Source organism: Pristiophorus japonicus, chromosome 13 (assembly GCF_044704955.1).
Source record: "Pristiophorus japonicus isolate sPriJap1 chromosome 13, sPriJap1.hap1, whole genome shotgun sequence".
NCBI classification, from domain to species: domain Eukaryota; kingdom Metazoa; phylum Chordata; class Chondrichthyes; family Pristiophoridae; genus Pristiophorus; species Pristiophorus japonicus.
Window position 1 is genome coordinate 168,030,716 of NC_091989.1, and position 20,118 is coordinate 168,050,833.

At 40.8% G+C, this 20,118-nt stretch overlaps 1 protein-coding gene across 1 annotated transcript; it reads right to left on the bottom strand.

Annotated features, from left to right (window-relative positions):
- Window positions 1–1,359: 1,359 nt before the first annotated feature.
- On the bottom strand, window positions 1,360–19,799 carry cotl1 (coactosin-like F-actin binding protein 1). Its single transcript, XM_070897014.1, has 4 exons — window positions 19,499–19,799; window positions 19,305–19,387; window positions 17,351–17,508; window positions 1,360–1,818 (listed from the first exon to the last, which is right to left on the bottom strand). The coding sequence occupies exons 1-4, from the start codon at window positions 19,573–19,575 to the stop codon at window positions 1,708–1,710; spliced, it is 429 nt and encodes a 142-aa protein (XP_070753115.1). The 5' UTR covers window positions 19,576–19,799; the 3' UTR covers window positions 1,360–1,707.
- Between the last annotated feature and the right edge of the window lie 319 nt (window positions 19,800–20,118).

A 20,118-nucleotide genomic window follows, 5' to 3' on the forward strand; every position in this document is an offset into this window, starting at 1 on the left:
TTGTAAACAGTTGGGGTCCCAGCACGGATCCCTGCGGCATCCCACTAGTTACTGGTTGCCAACCAGAGAATAAACCATTTATCCCGACTGTTAGCCAATCCTCTATCCATGCTATTACCCCCAACCCCATGAACTTTTATCTTGTGCAGTAACCTTTTGTGGCACCTTGTCAAATGTCTTCTGGAAGTCCAAATACACCACATCCACTGGTCCCCCTTTATCCACCCTCTTCATTACATCCTTAAACAATTCCAGCAAATTCGTCACGTTCATAAATCCATGCTGACTCTGCCTGACTGAAGTGTTTTTCCAAATGTCCTGCTACTGCTTTTTTTTTTTTAAATAATGGACTCCAACATTTTCCCAACCACAGATGTTAGGCTATAGTTTCCTGTTTTTTGTATGCCTCCTTATTTAAATAGGGACATTACATTTGCAGTTTCCAATCTGCTGGGACCTCCCCAGAATCCAAGGAATTTTGGTAAATTACAACCAAGACGGCTGTGAATTGTCCCTTGCATGACTGGAGTTTTTGTAAAGGGGTGGGATGGGTGTGAGAGAAGAAGAAGAAAGAGAAGCAAAACCAGAGTCCCTTGCATACATACTCAAACACAAGCTGGTAAACAGTGCTAATTCAAACAGTTTTTAATCAATTAAATACAGATTGCAATTATCCCTTTAAGGCTGTATACATTTTTTGTTTTAAGGGCTAAAGTTCTCAGTTGATGCAGTTGTAGTGCCATTGAAAAAGCTAAAAACAATGCCTGCGACCTCACCGACAACAACACTTGTCTGCAACAAGTGTTTTACACTATCCATTGGGCATTAGCACAACCACATTCATAACTACCAATAAAACCATCTTTCAGCTTAAATGCTTGCTCGATTTTAAATGGAAGCGGATTTATGAACACAAAATCTCCCATGCACCACACAATCTATATCTAATATTCAGGCAATTACTTACAATATTCACTTCTGCACATTACTGGAGGGAATTTGAATTTGCAATCCTTGGAATGTTATCAATTCTCTCAACAATGTTACTGAAAAGAGCACACAGGGGCATGAAATATTTCCACCATGGTGCAGGAGCAAAAGGAAATCACTAAAAAGTGTTGTGATGTTGATAGTTACCATCCAGAGGACATTCCAGAAAGCTCAATCCTCCCAACGACAGGCTACAGTTGCTCCAGCAACCATTGCCAGTGGAAAAATATACAAACACTTACTAACGTCTCAAGCACAATCCTGAAGGTTAATAGTTTGAAGTTGTTAGTTCGTCAAAAGTTGCTTCAGATTAAAAAAAAACAAACACCAGAGATTTCATTTTTGAAAAAAAATTTATTTGAGAATGCTTCATCTGTCCCCCCCCCCACAACATTTTTTCCAGAACAAGGAGCCTTGGCAAACTTGCATAGAAAAGTTGAAACAAAAGAAATCTTCTCCTGGGACCATTTGAAAAAAAAGTCATGTCAACCACAATTTAAACAAAAAAAAAGACAAACCAATAAAAATCGATGAAAAGCTTTTGACTGTGCTTGTGGACTCTTACATGCACCTCCCAACTAAATTAAAGAGGGCATTCACGATGCTGAATGAGTACAAGTCCCTTGGGGTTGATGTGGGTGGAAGTGCAGCTATATGGCCATCCCATTTTCTCCACACCCTATAGCCAAGCAGCAGATGGCATGTTGCTCATATACTTCATTCAAGTTGTGCGTCATAATTGGCTCCTCCAGATTTCTCTAGTTCTTGTTTGATGCATTCTTCAGCCAATTCTTGCTGCTCACAGATGACAAACTCCTTTGCAAAGTTCTAAAAGACAAAAAAAAAGAGAAACTCTTGCTCAGTTTTGAAATGAAAGATTTTAAAAAGTGACTTACGCACTTGGCACAAGTTTATTCCCCCAAAAAATCCCACTGTAAAAGCATTTCAATCCTTGTACTCTTTCAATTCTGTTCGCAACATTTTCAAAAAAAAAGCGAAGAAACTGTCAAAATGCAAGAGCAATATATTTAGATGGAATTAAATAACCTCAGGATCAAGGCTCTGAAAAAACACTGATACATGAACAGAAAGGCTTCACAAAACAATTAAGTAGTTGCAATAAGTTAGTTCTAAAAAAAATTAAGTATGGACACTTCATATTTCTTGAGCAAGCATTAATCTGTAAAAGCAGATGCTTTTATAAATTTATGCCATTATAAAATCAGATGCCAGGCAGATATGTAGTACAAACAGAAAAACAACAATGGCGTGTACGCGCAAGAGATTATGAAATGTAAATTAGAGCACAACATTTAAGTTTAAAACAAGCAACTTTCAAAAACCCTGTTCTGGGTGGTATGAGGAAAGACAGAACAGGGTCCAGAGTTTAATTATGTACACAAAATTATTTAAATTGAGATGCTATGTTTTAACAAAATATTACACAAAATGCACCATCTCTATAGAACATCACACTATCAAACAAGGAAAGCCTGAAAAGGTTTCCATTAGATAGCAAAATTATACTGAACAATGCCAGTTGAGTATTATTACAAGTTAACACTGCAGAAATACAATGACTGGCTAAAATACCATTGGGAACAAATATTTGATCCCAAAAGCATGTTTCCACTATAATCAAGCCTATAGTGGTAAACTGCTTTTGGGAATCAGTGACACTGGATAGTGTACACTTGGTGGAATGTTATGGCACACCAAAAAGATTGTGTGCAGTAGTTTGGGGCCAATGGTTGACCAGTATACCAACCATCCAAATAGAGTGACCAGAGCAATTCTTAGTCAGCTTTTTATAAATTATGTGTGTGTTTAAGAAATAAAATAATGCAAATGGCTATCACAAGAAACTTATTTTTTGAAAACAGGGCATTACATTAAACCACTTGTGCATCACAGGTATTCTGTGCCATTCTTGAACATTAATTGTAACTCAACTTGTGTTTAGTACTTCATCTCCCATTTCTAGTACAGCTATCCAATGGTCAGCTCACTTTCTGTATAATGATGCAAGTGCCCCCAATGTAATGAGTTTTTTTGATAACTTGACAGTTTGAAGATTTCCTCAATATGGTTTCTAACAAAATGAAACCTTCACTAGCTCACTCAAAAAAGCAGGTAGGAACATTGCACTAGAGGATGAAGGTCAGTGAAATTCACTTCATAAAAATTAGATCAGTACAGTTCTGTGGACAATACACAATTTTCAGAAATATTTCATAGATTATATGAATATATTCCTTTAATGGACATTGGTTATCATTCTTCCAATCAAAGGCAACACTTATTAATAGCCACATTGTCACAGTCTTGAACACGATTAGATGGAAAGCAAAATTAATCCCAAAATACATGTAAAAATAATTTACACATAGTTTTGAAATAAAAGTGGGCTAAACAGTGCTTTTACTTCACAGCAAAATTTCCTTCATGTATTGTGTAAGTTAAAGCATGAAGCAGTGTTATGGAGTTTGCAGTCATATTGTGCAAATGTTCAGAGTTTGGAGAAAAGCATTCCAAACTCTGGTGAAATAACAGCATTTAGGGCAAGGGTTTTCTGTATTTAGTGAAGCCTAGTGTTTTAAAAGTTCAGGCCATCTGTTTTTAAGACTAGTTTATTATTGGTTACAAAAGCTGTATTGTAAGAACCAGAATAGCTGTGTTTTGCTCGCAGAGGCCTGGCATTCTTTCTAATTTACTCTGGACACTGAATACAGATGATTTCCTGACAGCAGAAAGCATGTACCCTGCTTCTTTCAGTACAATAACCAGCTCACTATTAAGCTCCAAGAAACAAGTTTTATTACTGGCTATATTAATTTACTTTCCAAAAATTATTAGTGTCCATTTGTTCTCTAAGCCAAATTTAGATTAGAGTACTCTAATTACATTATAAATTTAATACTGGAAAAATCTAGTGGCACGAGAAAGGTGACAACATTATTGAAAGGTGTGATTTTGGCATTTAAAATGGTACCACTATAAAAGCTTATAGCACATCCTACACAACCATAAACACCCCATTACAATCCCCTCCCTTTCATACCTAGTTACATATTAAAGCTTCAATAATACTATTCACTCACCACTAAAGCAATTATACATCCGAAGAAAACTGACCAGGGTGCTGGTTAATTACATCACAATTAAGACTTCACCATGGAGTAAAATGTCCATTTGTTGAGACATGTCCATCACAGTTCAAATGTTACACATGAAAATTTCTATCACTTTACGAGAAAAAAAGCCTATTGTTTCCAATAGAAAGAAACTGCCCCAATAAAAATACTTCTGAATTGACTTCTGGAGTCACCTTAACAATAAAGAAATCCAGCCTGATCTCTAATTTGCCTCAACATCCAAGTGCAATCCCCCTCTAATTGACAATGCACAGAAATCACACTGTGGTCTTACAGGACACATCATTATTCTTGCTACAAAATATGGGCCAATGACACCAGCAGCGCTCACCATTATTGAGTAAATCAGACAGCTCCCAACACAGGAGCAGTTAAATGTGGGAATCATGACATCATTGTGTTGCCCTGTTCCTCCACAAGCTTCACTACACTGGTCCTCGCCTCAAGGCTCAACATTGAAATACAAGGAAGAGCCTGAAGTTAGGTACTTACCCGCTAAACACACTAGGGGAAAAAAAAAAAAAGTTCAGACGTGTCCATTCAATGGCAAGTGAATTTTTGGTGTGGCAAGTCTCATTTATTGCCAAACAACCTCTCTGGCACTGAATTTACTTTTACAAGTGTAGCACCTCATTTCAGATTTTAATTATTGGCAATTTTTTACTTTTTCTGTTTCTTATCTACTTTATTTTGCTTTCTGTACATTGAATTAAATATTCTAACTTGCACTTCCTGGTTTAGACTATGTCTCAGTAAAGATTCTTCAATCTAAATTGGTTGCAGAGCCACGCCATTGTTTTCCCTGCTCACAGGTCTTGAACCCCCTGTAGAAGGCACCGCTCTATTGGAATATAAAATCCCACAGCAAGTCGGTGGATAAATACAAGCTCAATGAATGGTGAGCTCAGTTAGTTTGCCACTGACTGCAAATTCCAGGCTATTAAATTTACAGTCAGCAGCACTGTAGCAGAATTTTACTTGGTGTAATGCTTGTGTTTTTACAATAGCATATCCTCCAACCTGCTGTCACAACACCATGAGGGGCCAGGCAGGAGAACGAGAAAAATCAGTTGTACATGAACACAGAAAAATTCAGGATCAGAAAAGACTCTGCAGACCTGGCTAGTTCCAAAAACTAATACTCCTTAAATCACCCACTGCTTAAATCACTATCCAATTTTTTTTTCCTGCAATCTGCCTCCATTCCTTCTTTGGCAGTTAATGCCACACATTCAAGTATGTGAAATACTTAAATCTAAACCATCTGTGCTCCTTCCCACCCTCCAAGCTTGAGCGAGTCTCTGCTGGTTCTCAACTTTGTGGCAAGCTCAAAAATCATCAGGGCTCAATTCATAAATTCCCTCATGAACCTTGAATACTTGAATCAACATCTCCTGAGCCTGCTCTTCTCTAGACTAAACAATCCCAGGTTCTTCAACCTCTACATAGCTCAGCTATCTTAAGCTAGGTTGTCTTTTCTACACTGCCTTTAATCCCATGCAGGATATTTCTGCTGTAGTACACAGACAAGAATTGCACACCGTCTCTAGGTGTGGCTGTATTCATGCCTTGTGCAGACTTATCTCCCGAGATTTGTTTTATCCATCTGGCTAAACATCCCAAGATCAGATTACCATTCCTTACAGCTGCTACACACTGCACAATTGGTTTTAGTGAACTATCCTCCAATATCCCTAGATCCCTCTTCCATGTTGTAGCCATTTTAATGCCATTCTAGTCATATTACCCATCATCATTTGTCCACATTAAATGTCATTTGCCACTCTTGAGCCCACCCTATCCAGGCCCCTTTGTATTTGGTTGGCCAGTCTACTATTGTTTGAACCTCCAATTCATGTCATTCACAAACAATGGCTTACTTTGACAAATAAAAACAAAATGAACAGCTCACTGAGTTCACCTTGTTTTGAAGTTTAGCATTCTATGATTAATGTATTTTCCCCCTAAAATTGTTCTTGGAGAATTTGGTTTTAAAAAACAGAAACCCTATTTTTCAAACTTTTAAATCTTCACAAGAATGTAAACATTTTACTCAAAAATGATCTCCACTGAAATTGTATCAGACAAAGATTTATGCTTTACAAAATGCAACAACTACAATTGTTATGGAGACAATACTCAATGTACTGATGTATAAAAGACCAGACTTTGATTTTAGATAATCACCTGAGGCTTTCGAAGGTCCTACTTTCTCTTCCAGCCTCCCAACAGATCTTCAGCTTTGGAAACATTCTGGCAGCTGCTCTCCAGCAGATTTCACAAGACCTGTCTATCCACCACCCAGGACTAGCAAGAGAAACCATATTGGTAAGGGTCATGGAACTACTTCAAATTAGTGTCAAATGGAGCTCCTAAGCAACCCAAAATTAATGTCAAGTGGTCAGCACTATCCATCCAACTTGGATCATACAAATGGAACTGAATTAACAGTGAGAGAGAGAGAGAGAGAGAGAGAGAGAGAGAGAGAGAGAGAGAGAGAGATAATATAAATCAGTGAGCAGACCCCACTGTTTAATTTAGGTCACATAAGAGATCAACAAAACTGATCCCACAGCTAAAGGGCATCAGCTATGATGAAAGGAGGGGGAGGGAGGAATCAACAGAACATTACTTAAAAGCCAGAAATAGGGCAAAGAAATTTTTAAAAATTGCTTTTTGAGTCTTAATAAATGGAGATGACAAAATGCTGCAGTACAGAGGCATCTGGGGGTCCTCACGCATTAAACAAAGTTAGTATGCAGGTACAGCAAGTAATCAGGAAGGCAAATGGAATGTTGGTCTATATTGCAAGGGGGATAGAGTATAAAAGTAGGGAAGTCCTACTACAACTGTACAGAGCGTTGGTGAGACCACACCTGGAGTACTGCATACAGTTTGTCTCATTTAAAAAGGAGGGATATACTTGCATTGGAGGCAGTTCAGAGAAGGTTCACTAGGTTGATTCCAGAGATGAAGGGGTTCTTAAGGTTGAGCCTATACTAGTGATTTTATTGAAAAAAGTTTCTGAAGGGGCTTGACACAGTAGATAGAGAGAGGATGTTTCTCATGGGGAAATATAGTTCCAGAATAAAAAGGGGTCGCCCATTTAAAATGGAGATGAGAAGGAATTTCTTCAAAGGGTCGTGAATCTTTGGGAATTCTCTACCCCAGAGAGCTGGAGGCTGGGTCATTCAATATATTCAAAAGGTGATGATACAGATTTTTGAACTATAAGGGAGTCAAGGGTTATGGGGAGCAGGCAGGAAAGGGGAGTTGAGGCAAAGATCAGATTAGCCAATATCTTATTGAATGGCAGAGAAGGCTCGAGGGGCCAAATGGCCTACTGCTGCTCCTATTTCTCGTTCATAAAAAAAAATTAATCTTCGTACATGGCATCATGACCAAGTGTAGTCTTCAGGTGAAGCAATGTTCGAGGGTAGGAGATAATTGGACTAGGGTGCATAATATAACTCAGTCTATATTACCATTATAAATTCCTATGTTCACACTTCTAATGGAAACTGCCTCTAATCCAGTCATGCTGTAATTACACCTTCCCATTAGTGGTGTCACTGTAATGCTTCCACAGCCAGAAGGATGCAATTGCAGTGACAATAGGAAATTATAAATAGGAATTTAGAATAGAACATATGAAAATGTTGGACAGGAATATTCCAACTACCAATTAGCCCATCCACCATGGTCCACAGTCATGGTGCATCATGATTAGACACTCCCTACCTATCCTGAGTCATGTAGTCTTCTGGGAGAGGCAAATAACCAGACCAATCACATTTAAAGTCTGGAAATGTCCTTTCCAACCCCTCGAGGCAATCAAAACTAGTCCAGGAGACCACATTGACCCCCATTTATATTAAAGTACCTATCCTCTGTACGATGTGATCTCCACACCAGCTAGAAAGAGGTCAAGCTCACTGTGTACAGCAAACCAGCATTGACCACTTGAGCTGGCAACGTGTTCCACTATTCTCTGGGGGAAATGAACCACCCAACATAGCTCTGCTCTTGTGTAACTTGCCAAGTGTGAGCCCTAGTGCTCCCGAATCTATCCAGTTTAAATAACTTGTCTGCACAATCTAGTACCCAATATTCCCACCATGTGAGCAGACCAACATTAGACACACTATTCTAAATGAGGCCAAACAAGGTCTTGTATAAAGACAAGTTGCTGTATTTTGGAGTGAATTGTTCTGTACCCTATTTGCTTTAGATACAACTTCACCACATTGGTTGTGAACCTTGAGAATCACTAACACCCAGATCTTTTTCCTTCAACACGATTAGATTGTATTCCCTGTAGGGAGAGTGTATATATAGACCTGCCCACTTGCATAATACTAACTTGGGCAGGGGGGTGTAAACATCATTTAACAAACACAGGCCAATGTTCCCAATACATCAAGATCCGCTTGCAGTATTTTAGCATCTCTGCAGTCCCAACACTCCCACAATCGCTTTGTGATCCACAAACTTGCAGCTCATCCCCCACAACACCTACACCAAGGTCATAAATAAAAATAGTAAAGAGCAACACCGATCCCTGCAGCACACTAGTGGTAACTAGTCATGAAGCAAATCTAAATCCATCAACAACTTTCTGCCTATGGGTTTTCAAACAATTCTTAATTCACTGCAGCAAATTATCTCCAATTCCAATTACAGGGTAGAGTAGCCACTTAAGGCATCAAAAGCTTTCTGAAAGTCCAGGTAGACAATACCCTCATCCACCAGTTAGTAATTTCTTCCAAAAATGCACATTTTTAAGAAACGACTTCCTTTTACAGAAACCATCTCTATCCGAGTGGTCATATAGGACATCTCTTCAGGATAGGCAAGGTAAGCCGCTCAAAGGTTACCCATTACCAAAAAGTCAAATTAATGGGGTTACAATTGGCCGAATCTGCCTCAATACCCTTTTTAGAAATTGAACTATATTAACATTCTTCGAGTTTGAACATACAGTCCCCGACCCCAGCAAGCCAAGAGACAGGGGCTCAATCACATCTGTCCCATTTCTTCAAGGACTCTTGGGTGCATCTCATCTGGGTCAGCAGGTTCCTTATTCCAAGATGGTATCCTCATCCATTTTAATTTAAACAATTTTACTGTTAACAGCACAACTATTGTCTTCAATTGATGCATTCCTTTAACATCTCCACAATGCAGAGTCTTGAGAATCTTTCACTGGCCCAATACAGTGGGCCCAAGTTTCCAGATGATTTGCGCCTGATTTTTTAGGAGCAACTGGTGGAGAACGGACTATCTTAGAAATCGCAATTCTCCACATTTTTTTTTCTGCAGTTCTAGTCAGGTAGAACAGTTCTACTTTGGAACAGAATTTTTTCTTCAAAAGGGGGCGTGTCCGGCCACTGACACCTGATTTGAAAGTTTCCACAGTGAAAATGCACTCCAAACTAACTTAGAATGGAGCAAGTGAAGATTTTTGTAGAACTGAAAAAACCTGTTCTACACTAAAAAAATTAGGCGCAGGTTACAAATTAGGCGTCCAGAACGAGGTGGGGGGAAGGGAAGTCATTAAATTCGACAATAAATCCTTATTTTATACTTATACAAATAAATCCAACCTGAATAAACATTTATAAGCAAAGAAAAGATTAAATAAACCATCTTCCTACCTGTGTGAAAGTGCTTCAGCCAGCCTCACAAGTTCGCCCCCGACAGCGGGAGGAAGGGAGTGCGGGCCCGCCCGCCCAAACGCAGCAAGGGGGGGGGGGGGGGAAAGGAAGACGTTCCCGACGGCGGGAGGAAGGGAGTGCGGGCCTGCCCGCCCGAATGCAGCGGGGGGGTGGGAGGAAGACGTTCCCGCCCGAACGCAGCGGGGGGGGGGGGTGGGGGGTTGGGGGGGAGGAAGACGTTCCTGACGGCGGGAGGAAGGGCCTGCCCGAACAAAATGTTCAAAAATTAAACAGCTACAAAGAACTACAAAAATGGCCGAGTGCCAATGTTTCCTTCACACTGCGCATGCGCGAACGCTCCAACGCGCAGCATTGCCGGCAGGAAAAAAAACTAATTTAAATAGTACCTGCCCCCTCCCACTTACAAAATCGGCACGAGTGTAGGCTCCGCCCCCCTGGGCGTCGCACCAAACAGACAAGGAGCTGCAAAGCGCTCGAGAATTGCGAGTTTTTTTTTCTGGCGCCGTTTTAGGCGCGAAAAAAGGGCGCCCAGCTCATCGTGTGGAAACTTGGGCCCAGTATTTCATGGTCCACTTACTCTTAACGTAGCTAAAAAAGGTTCGCATTACTGCTACAATTGTCCACTATCCTCTTTTCTATTAACCGTTTAACTGATTAATAGCTTGAGTGTCCCTTAATTGTGCACAGTACATGTCTTTATGTTCCCGAGAATGATCGGCTTTTAATTTGTGAAAACATTTTAAAGTCTTATTCGTCTTTGTACATAACCAGCCAGCTTGGCTTATTCTTGCCACACACCATTCTTGGGGACATGCACTCTTTAAAAAAAAAAAAAAACATGCCATTTATATTCAGTAGGGTCTTGTCAAGTCTTGACAATTTTATTGAAGTTAACCATTTTAAAATCTGAAATTAACTGTAGATTTTCAGTTCCATTAGCCAGTTATTATGGTCACTATTTCCTGTGTTACCCCACATGGAGGTCAGTGAGTTAGGCTTGATGCTAAATACTAGATCTGGTAAACAATTACCCTGGTTTCCTCAGTGACATGTTGAGTTAGGAAACGGTCTTGCATTATTTCAACAAATATGTTTTAGCTGCACATCAGATGGAATGCCGTTGTGCTACTAAACTCCTGGAAAATTAAATTTGCCCTTCAAAACAGTGATCACTTGATTCCAAATCTTTAATAATTTATTTCCATACTAACTCAAGTTCAGGTGCCTGGCCTGGAAGGGCAAGCACATGCAGACCCAAAATTAATATATTAATGGATTATATATCAGAAAGTACTTTACCTAAACATTTCAGTCTTTTGACTAATCGGTCAAGCAGAATAGAAGCAAATATATTGAGATTGTTCAAGATACAAGTAAGTGTCAGCCATGGATCAGTTGGTAGCACCCTTGCCTCAGTCAGAAGGTTGTGGGTTCAAGTCCCACTTGCGAGACTGGAGCACAAAAAACTAGGCCGATACTCCAGTGCAGTGCTGAGGGAGTGCTGCCAAAGGTGCCGTTAAACAGAGGTCCCATCTGCTCCCTCAGGTGGACATAAAAGATCCCACAGCACTATTTTGAAGAGCAGAGAATTTATCCCTAGTGTCAGAGTCAATATTTATCCTTCGGCCAAAATCAGATTATCTGACCATGATCACATTGCTGTTTGTGAAAGCTTGCTGTGCACAAATTGGCTGCTGCTTTTCCTACAAAACAGTGACTACACAGTCATTGCCTGTAAAGTGCTTTGGTATGTCTGGTGGTCATGAAAACCAAGACCCTTTTTAAAAAAAAATATACAGTTGATTACTATGATGTGAAACTAGATGGATGACATTTCATGAGCTGAATTTACTTTAATCCCCAACTACATTTTTTTTTAAATAAAAGTGAAGCACATGGGCTGGAGACCTTCCACAAGAATCTAGCCAGCCATCCAGGCTCTCCATTGCTTTAGGCATCATTGGATGTGCAAAACATTGTATAATATGCATCATCATCATCATAGGCAGTCCTTCAGAATCGAGGAAGACTTGCTTCCACTCCCAAAGAGAGTTCTTTGATGGCTGAACAGTCCGATATAAGAGCCACAGACCCTATTACAGGTGGGACAGACATTCGTCGAGGGAAGGGGTCAGTGGGGCTGGTTTGCCGCGCGCTCCTTCCGCTGCCTGCACTTCACCTCTTCTCGCTCTTTGCGTGGGACTCGAAGAGTTCGACGCCCTCCCAGATGTACTTTCTCCACCTCGGGCGGTCTGCGGCCAGGGTCTCCCAGGTGTCAGGTGATGATGTCGCACTTTACCAGGGAGGCTTTGAGGGTGTCCTTCTAATGATTCTGCTGTTCTCCTTTGGCTCGTTTACCATGAAGGAGCTCCGCATAAAGCATTTGCTTAGGGAGTCTCTTATCTGGCATGCGAACTATGTAGCCTGCCCAGCAAAGCTGATGAAGCACTGACCACACTAATACTGGGGATTTTAGCCTGATTGAGGATACTGATGTTGGTGCGTCTGTCCTCCCAGGGGATTTGCAAGATCTTGCGGAGACATAGTTGGTGATATATCTCCAGCGACTTGAGGTGCCTTCTATACATCATCCATGCCTCAGACCCATACAGGAGGGCAGGTATTACTACAGCCCTGTAGGCCATGAGCTTGGTGGTAGATTTGAGGAAGGGAAAGAGTAGAAAGGAAGAATGAGCTTGCATTTATAGCGCCTTTCACTTCCTCCGGATGTCCCAAAGCACTCAGCTAGTGAAGTAATGTTGAAATGTAGTCACTGTCACAATGTAGGCAAATACAGTAGCCAATTGGCACAAAAAGCAGAGATAAGTGACCAGGTAATGTGTTTTGGTAGTGTTCCCCAACAAGATGTAATAGTCACACACAAGGGCAGAGAAAATTTAAAGAAAGGTTAGGTGGAAGAGATTTTGGTCAATTAACCCTTTGAAAACATGTCTTACCTCTATCTGTAAAGTACAAGGGTGGAGATCATAAAATAATTACTTGCTAATTGTCAAGGGATTTATCAAATAAGGTTGAGCGCTTAACACAAACATCTTGCATTAAAGCACCAAACAGTTCCCACATTCATATGCAGCTTCGAGGCTCAAATTTCACCCTGAAGGCAGTACAAGAGTGTAGATAATGGAATCTTGTGTAGAACTCAACCAATAGCTTCACAAAATAATGAACACTCGAGGATTCAATAAGGAAATCTGCCTCGACTTTCCCACTCCTACACCAATTGTGTGAGGTACATCTCTGGGAGGGTGGAGGCAAAAGGTGAGAGCAAGACTTGCACTTGCCATAAATGTCACCCTGACCCCATCCGACTTTACAGCATCAATGTAATTTGCATAACTGGTGGCTTGGGGGAATAAACACTGAGCTGTGAGGAGGACACCAAGAGGCTGCAGGGTGACTTAGACAGGTTAGGTGAGTGGGAAAATGCATGGCAGATGCAGTATAATGTAGACAAATGAGGTTATCCATTTCTGGCAAAACAGGAAGGCAGAATATCATCTGAATGGTGACAGATTAGGAAAAGGGGAGGTGCAATGAGACCTGGGTGTCATGGTACATCAGTCATTGAAAGTTGGCAGGGTGTCATGGTACATCAGTCATTGAAAGTTGGCATGCAGGTACAGCAGGCAGTGAAGGCAGCAAATGGCATGTTGGCCTTCATAGACAGAGGATTTGAGTATAGGAGCAGGGAGGTCTTACTGCAGTTGTACAGGGCCTTGGTGAGGTCACACCTTGAATATTGTGTGCAGTTTTGGTCTCCTAATCAGAAGAACATTCTTGCTATTGAGGGAATGCAGCGAAGGTTCACCAGACTGATTCCCAGGATGGCAGGACTGACATATGAAGAAAGACTGGATCAACTAGGCTTACATTCACTGGAATTTAGAAGAATGAGAGAGGATCTCAAACATAAAAATCTGACAAGTTTGGACAGGTTAGATGCAGGAAGAATGTTCCTGAGGTTGGGGAAAGTCCAGAACCAGGGGTCACAGTCTAAGGATAAGGGGTAACCCATTTAAGACCGAGATGAGGAGAAACTTCTTCACTCAGAATTGTGAACCTGTGGAATTCTCAATCACAGAAAGTTGTTGAGGCCAGATATATTCAAAAAGGAGTTGTTTGTGACCCTTACGGCTAAAGGGATCAAGGGGTATGGAGAGAAAGCAGGAAAGGGGTACTAAAGTTGCATGATCATATTGAATAGTGGCACAGGCACAAAGGGCCGAATAGCATACTCCTGCACCTATTTTCTATGTTTCTATGAAGCCAAGCTCCAACACTCCTAGGCCTACAACAGGCTCTGGATGCAGGCAGCTTCCATGCCATCTAGATTGCTGGATTTCCACCACTCCATCAAAAAAAACTTCCTTCTTGGGCCTGTGGAATGCAACCCTCCATGTACTTACACAGGCTCTGGTCAGCAAGAAAACATTTCCTCCTTTTAATAGTGGGCACCCAAGCCAAATAAGTAACCCTTGCATTCAGCACAAATGGCAGGAAACAATAGAAGCCATGTTCCCCTAATTTGCATGCAATTTTCATATGTTCACTCACATGTGGGCACATTCTGCTCAAGACTGGCCCATGGGGAAAAATGTGTGTGGGGGGGGGGGGGGGGGGGGAAGAGAGAGAAATAGGGAAGAGGTGCAGGTGAGTGAGACAGAACATGACCTTAAGCACTCTTCCACCTGCCCAGAGGTTGGAAGAGAGACTTGTTTAAAAAAAAAATTGAGGAACACAAAGCCAAGACTTCAACTAGCTGTCACTTGGAGAAGGCTTTCCTTTGTCCAGGAGAGAGGCGCAGCTAACTGAAAACAATCTTTATTCACCCATATTTAAATTGAGACAGAAGCTGTCTGCAAGAGACAGTCATATTTTTGCTCTGTAGATTAGACAGAATGCAGAAGCATGACTTTTTCCAGCTTGTCCTAAACAAGTATTTATTTAAAAAAAGGGTCCAATATCAGACACAAGGAATGGGTTTAATTTCTGGCAAGTGGCTGAACCATCAAGTAGACTGTGTTCTAAAAGTTCAATATGCACAACTATATTGAGAGTTCGAGAGATATTATGGACTGTGTCCAGCCTGGGGGGGGGGGGGGGGGGGGGGGGAAGAAGGAGAGCAAGAGCGAGAGCTGGAATTAAAGAATTAAGCCAAAGGGGCGAAAATGCCTCCCTCATCCACATTGAGTTTGTTTATAGTACTAGCCAGTCCTGGTTTAAAAGATGGTGAATATCAAATTCCCTGTTCGCATCTTTGATCAATTGACAGCTCTATTTGTAAGCTTCATCGGCTTAACTACACACTGCAGACTTTTAACCACATCTTTTCAGTTTCTGAAATTGGCATGAGAAATTCTTGGGCTAGCATAGGACAGGAAATGTATTGCTCATGTACTAATTGCAACTGGACAATTATTTAAGATGATTTCCAGAACTCATTTTTAAGATCAGATGGTGCAAGAAATACATACTGAAGATATACATTTCACCTTTTGTGGACATAGTACCCTTAAGCATTTGCCCCATCAGTAACTTGCTGTGCAATCACCTTAATATCTATTAGTGTTAACCTGAGCATAGTTATTATTTAAAAGGGAGAAAATTGCAAAGTGCTGCAGTACAGCAGGACCTGGGGTTCCTTGTGCATGAAACACAAAAGGATAGTCTGCAGGTACAGCAAGTGATCAGGAAGGCCAATGGTATCTTGACCTTTATTGCAAAGGGGATCAAGTATAAAAGCAGGGAAGTCTTAGCTACAGCTATATAAAAAAAGGTATTGGTGAGGCCACACCTGGAATACTGCGTGCAGTTTTGGTTTCCATATGTACGAAAGGATATACTTGCTTTGGAGGCAGTTCAGAGAAGGTTCACTAGGTTGATTCCAGGGATGAGGGGGTTGACTTATGAGGAAAGGTTGAGTAGGTAGGGCCTCTACTCATTGGAATTCAGAAGAATGAGAGGTGATCTTATCGAAACATATTGAGGGGGCTTGACAGGGTGGATGCAGAGAGAATGTTTCCACAGATGGGGGAGACTAGAACTAGAGGGCATGATCTTAGAATAAGGGGTCACCTATTTAGAACTGAGATGAGGAGAAATTTCCTCAGAGGGTTGTAAATCTGTGGAATTTGCTGCCTCAGAGAGCTGTGGAAGTTGGGACATTGAATAAATTCAAGACAGAAATAGACAGTTTCTTAAACTATAAGGGGATAAGGGGCTATTGGGAGCAGGTGGGGAAGTGGAGCAGAGTCCATGATCAGATCAGCCATGATCATATTGAATGGTGGAGCCAGCTCAAGGGGCCATATGGCCTACTCCTGTTCCTATTTCTTATGTTCTTATAAATGGTCTAAGTGTACGAATAGACACAAGGTGATAAGCATTCTATTTAATCTCTTAGTGGGTTATGCTATAAATAAAGTTAATTATTCCCATAGCTTGCTATCCCATACAAGCTGCACAAGGGAGCATATTTTGATTCATAGGAGACTGTCTGCTAATGGAAACTGCCTTTCTTGCGTAGATACTAGTCAAGTGTTGGAAAGCCTAAATTGTAACCCCATCTTGTGAACTTCGCTGAGGATGAGCAGCAAGACAGATTACTTTTTAAGATGGAGTCACTGTAGGAGTCCTTAGCCCTGAAGCAGTCATTAATTGTAATTATGAATGGAAGCTTAATTTTTTAAGGTGTCATTTTTAAAGACCGAGTAGTACAGTATTTATTAGACAAGTGATTTACTTTCAATGTGGAGCATGCAGCCACATCTTCAAAAATGAGAAAGCATACTTATACACACACCACTTCCTCCCACATTTATACCATCTCAAGCAACATCTTGCACATCCAATTCCAAATTAAAGTAACCAAGCAAACTGCTGGGGTGAAAATCGATTTATTTCCAACCAACCTGAAAGATTGAGCTATGAAAATGTTGACCTTCACTGTAAATGGGTTTTAAACACACTAATAGGAATATACAGCTTATAGCTACGGTACATATGCACTGACCTGTGTCATCCCCAAAATAGGAATGGACACCCTGGAAACTAGTAAAATGCAGCTGTATTTGAATAGTCCCCCAATACTGTTATTGCAAAGACAACTGCTGAATATTTCAAAATCAAATTTCTCCTGGTATCTACAAATCTTGGAGCATAGAACATTTAAAAATATTATTGAAAACATCTGGTGACTCCTTGTATGACAAAAGCAGCTTGTAAATTTAGATCAGATTCTATAATGAAGGTGGCTAGGACTAAAAAAAAAAATTTTTTTTTTTTTTTTTTAAACTTAAGACAATTAGTGACTAACAACTAGAACCATTAGTAACCATACCAATTTTAAAAACTCTCCAATTGGCTCTACAACATTTGATTGGCTCGTGGAAGTATAGAAATAACTGCAATTGCAAGTTCATCATCAAGAGCATAATAAACAAGACCCTATTAAAAAAAAAGAGGGTTTTGATAAGAAAATAAATTCAGCAAGAAAGAATGACCTACCTGTACTACTTCCTTTACCAAACTTTTATCAGTGCTGACTTTGGCTCGGGCCAGTCCAGCAACTCCGTCTCCAATCCAGGTGATCAGAGCAAACTTGGCACGTTTGCTCATGGCATCTCCAGTGATGATCCGATGAAACCCAAACAATATACAGTCATCTGAACAACCAGAATGGCAGTCAATTAGAATTAGGGCACCTTTGAATACAAACACTCGAAGTCAGTCAGCATCTGCTGAGAGAACAAATGAGTTAACATTTCAGCTGTGGACCCACCAGACCCTTCGGGTCTCCACACCTAAAAGTATTAACTTGTCTGTTCTCTCTATAGATAGAGACCGCTTCCAGTTTTCCAGCATCTACTTCAACAGGAGACCAGACATGCTCACTACTGAATCAGTCCCTGCATCTAACCCAGGGTGCAATGTACAGCTTCCAAATTAATTAGTGGTATACACCAAAAGAAAGTCAAACGAGTTTTTAAAAAAGTAAAAAAAAAAAAGAGTTGTGTTCTAATAAACAGGAGAAGTTTAAGATACTTCCAGAAGCATTTCAAAATTGGTGTAGCGCTACACCAGCAGAGGGTAGGGCATTTGAGCATTTGAAGCAATTCCCAGAAGGGAGGAGCAGAAACTGGGTTCTCACTCCACCACCTACTGGTTGAAAAGCAATGGCAGATCCTCGCCTTTTCTCCCCACGCCCACCAGTGACTGGTGGAACACGAGGAGAGCCGTGCAGAGGTGTAAAAACAAGGAAACAAAATCCCCAAAAAATGTACCCACCAATCTTTGGAACCAACGCGAAACATTCAATTATAGTTATAGATTTTAAAATCTATTCTTCACAGTAAAAAAAAACGAATATATGAATTTCAAATACAAAATTTGCTGAATCTTTGCAAATACAAAATCACAATTTCGAGATTAAAAGTAAAAGCGTTCTATTAAAATAGCTTCAAATTTGTCTTCAAAACAAAAAAAAAAGTTCTCTTTAGGAGATTCAAGTTGGCTAGTGACGACAGTGAAATCCGTTTGCAATGCATTGGGACTAACCCAGTTCAGTGACAGCCAATTATCACTCAATATTTTTAAGAAGTCTCTGGGGAATTGTAAGCTAGAAGTCAGTTGCTAGTTAGAATGTTTTAGTTTTTTTTTAAATGTATTACATGTGTTAAATATTTGCGGGCGGGCGATTGATGTTTCGAGTTTACAATCTACAGAAATAGGGAACCAAAAAGAAAGTAGTCAGTCAAACAAGGTAGTTTCCCAGTCGAGTGCCACATCTTTTTAAAAAAAAAAGTTACATTTTGTTACAAGCTTTCAGCTGGCAACACAAAATTATGTCGAAAAAGATTCAAGTAGCAGCGTGTTAAACTTAATACACTGAGCACTTGCAGTCATGATTAACGAAGTCGTTTACAAACCTCCCCCCGCCCCTCCATGGTTGCAATATGCACCAGGGTTCAGTTCAGTTAGTTTTTAAAATGCAGTCCAGTAACCAAATCAGGCCACAAAAGCAAAATACTGCGGATGTTCAAGCCAAATTTAGCTAGTAGCTTAGATCTGTCTAAATCAATTAGTTTCCCTTTCCGTTAGCAAAAATGTTCGTTCCCCCACCTCTCCAGTCTGTATGGTAAAACTGAGCACAGCCTTGTCAAATCGTTACAATCCAATTCATCTATAGTTTCCTTTGGGTGGATTAATGTTGCGGGGGGGGGGGGGGAGGGAAGAGAATGTGAGCCGCTGATAGATTAATAGCAAATATCGCTAGCCAGGAACATTTCCACGGGGAGTGCCTCGCAAGGAACCATCACATGTCGAGCTGGTCTGTTGAGTGTACAGGGAATTTTGTGGGGAGGTGAGCTGGGAGCAGACGACTTCCCACTCCCACTAGATAGATGCTGCAAGAATAAATAAAACAAATGGCGTTTACAGTCAGAAAAGCCCCAAACCTTACTTGTGCATTGAACTTTAAATTCCTCGTACGCTGTGCCTTGTGAGTCTGGAACAATGCGGTGTCCATCGTATTTAAAAATAACCCTGGAAGGGAGAGACAAATACACACAAGATATAGGTACATAAACATTTATGGTCTGAAAGGACGAAGTTTGCATAATTGCAAGAAAGTGAAGGATTTGGGCTGAAACAAACCAATTGACATCGTTGTTATCATCCCGGACCAGGTTATACGACTCTCTGCACGCATCCTTATCAATCGTCGTGGCCATTTGAGCAATAGGTAAATCAACTGGCGAACTTCTGTACGATAAATCCCTGATCCGAGAATCAATGGATGAACGGTGAGAAAAAATAACACGGTACTACAGATTGCTGTAGACGTTTTAATTCAGGTTGGACTGCGGGTTGCACAATATCTAATAGCAGATCTCAGACATGCGTTAGGAAGCACCCGCTATGAGGCTGCAGATAAATGCAAGCAGCTTTAGCGGATGCATTTCAGCCCCTTTTACCGGCTTTTGGGCGTTGGTGATGTCGTATTTCCGTCTGTCGTGATCCACTCACTTTGCCTCCTAAAGGCAGGTCGCCAAATGGATTGTCTCCCCCTGTCGGAATTCAGTAGGGAGGACGCCGGTTTTTGGAGCAAGTTGCTATCGGTTTTTTCTCTTTTAAAAATAATACAATTCAACCATGTGCCCCCTTGCCACAACCACTAGAATCCGCACATTAACAAATAAACGTTAAAGGGAACCTTAAAAAATCAGGTTAAAATTCTGTTCCCTGTTGCGATGATGCACTCCGGCCCCTCCGGT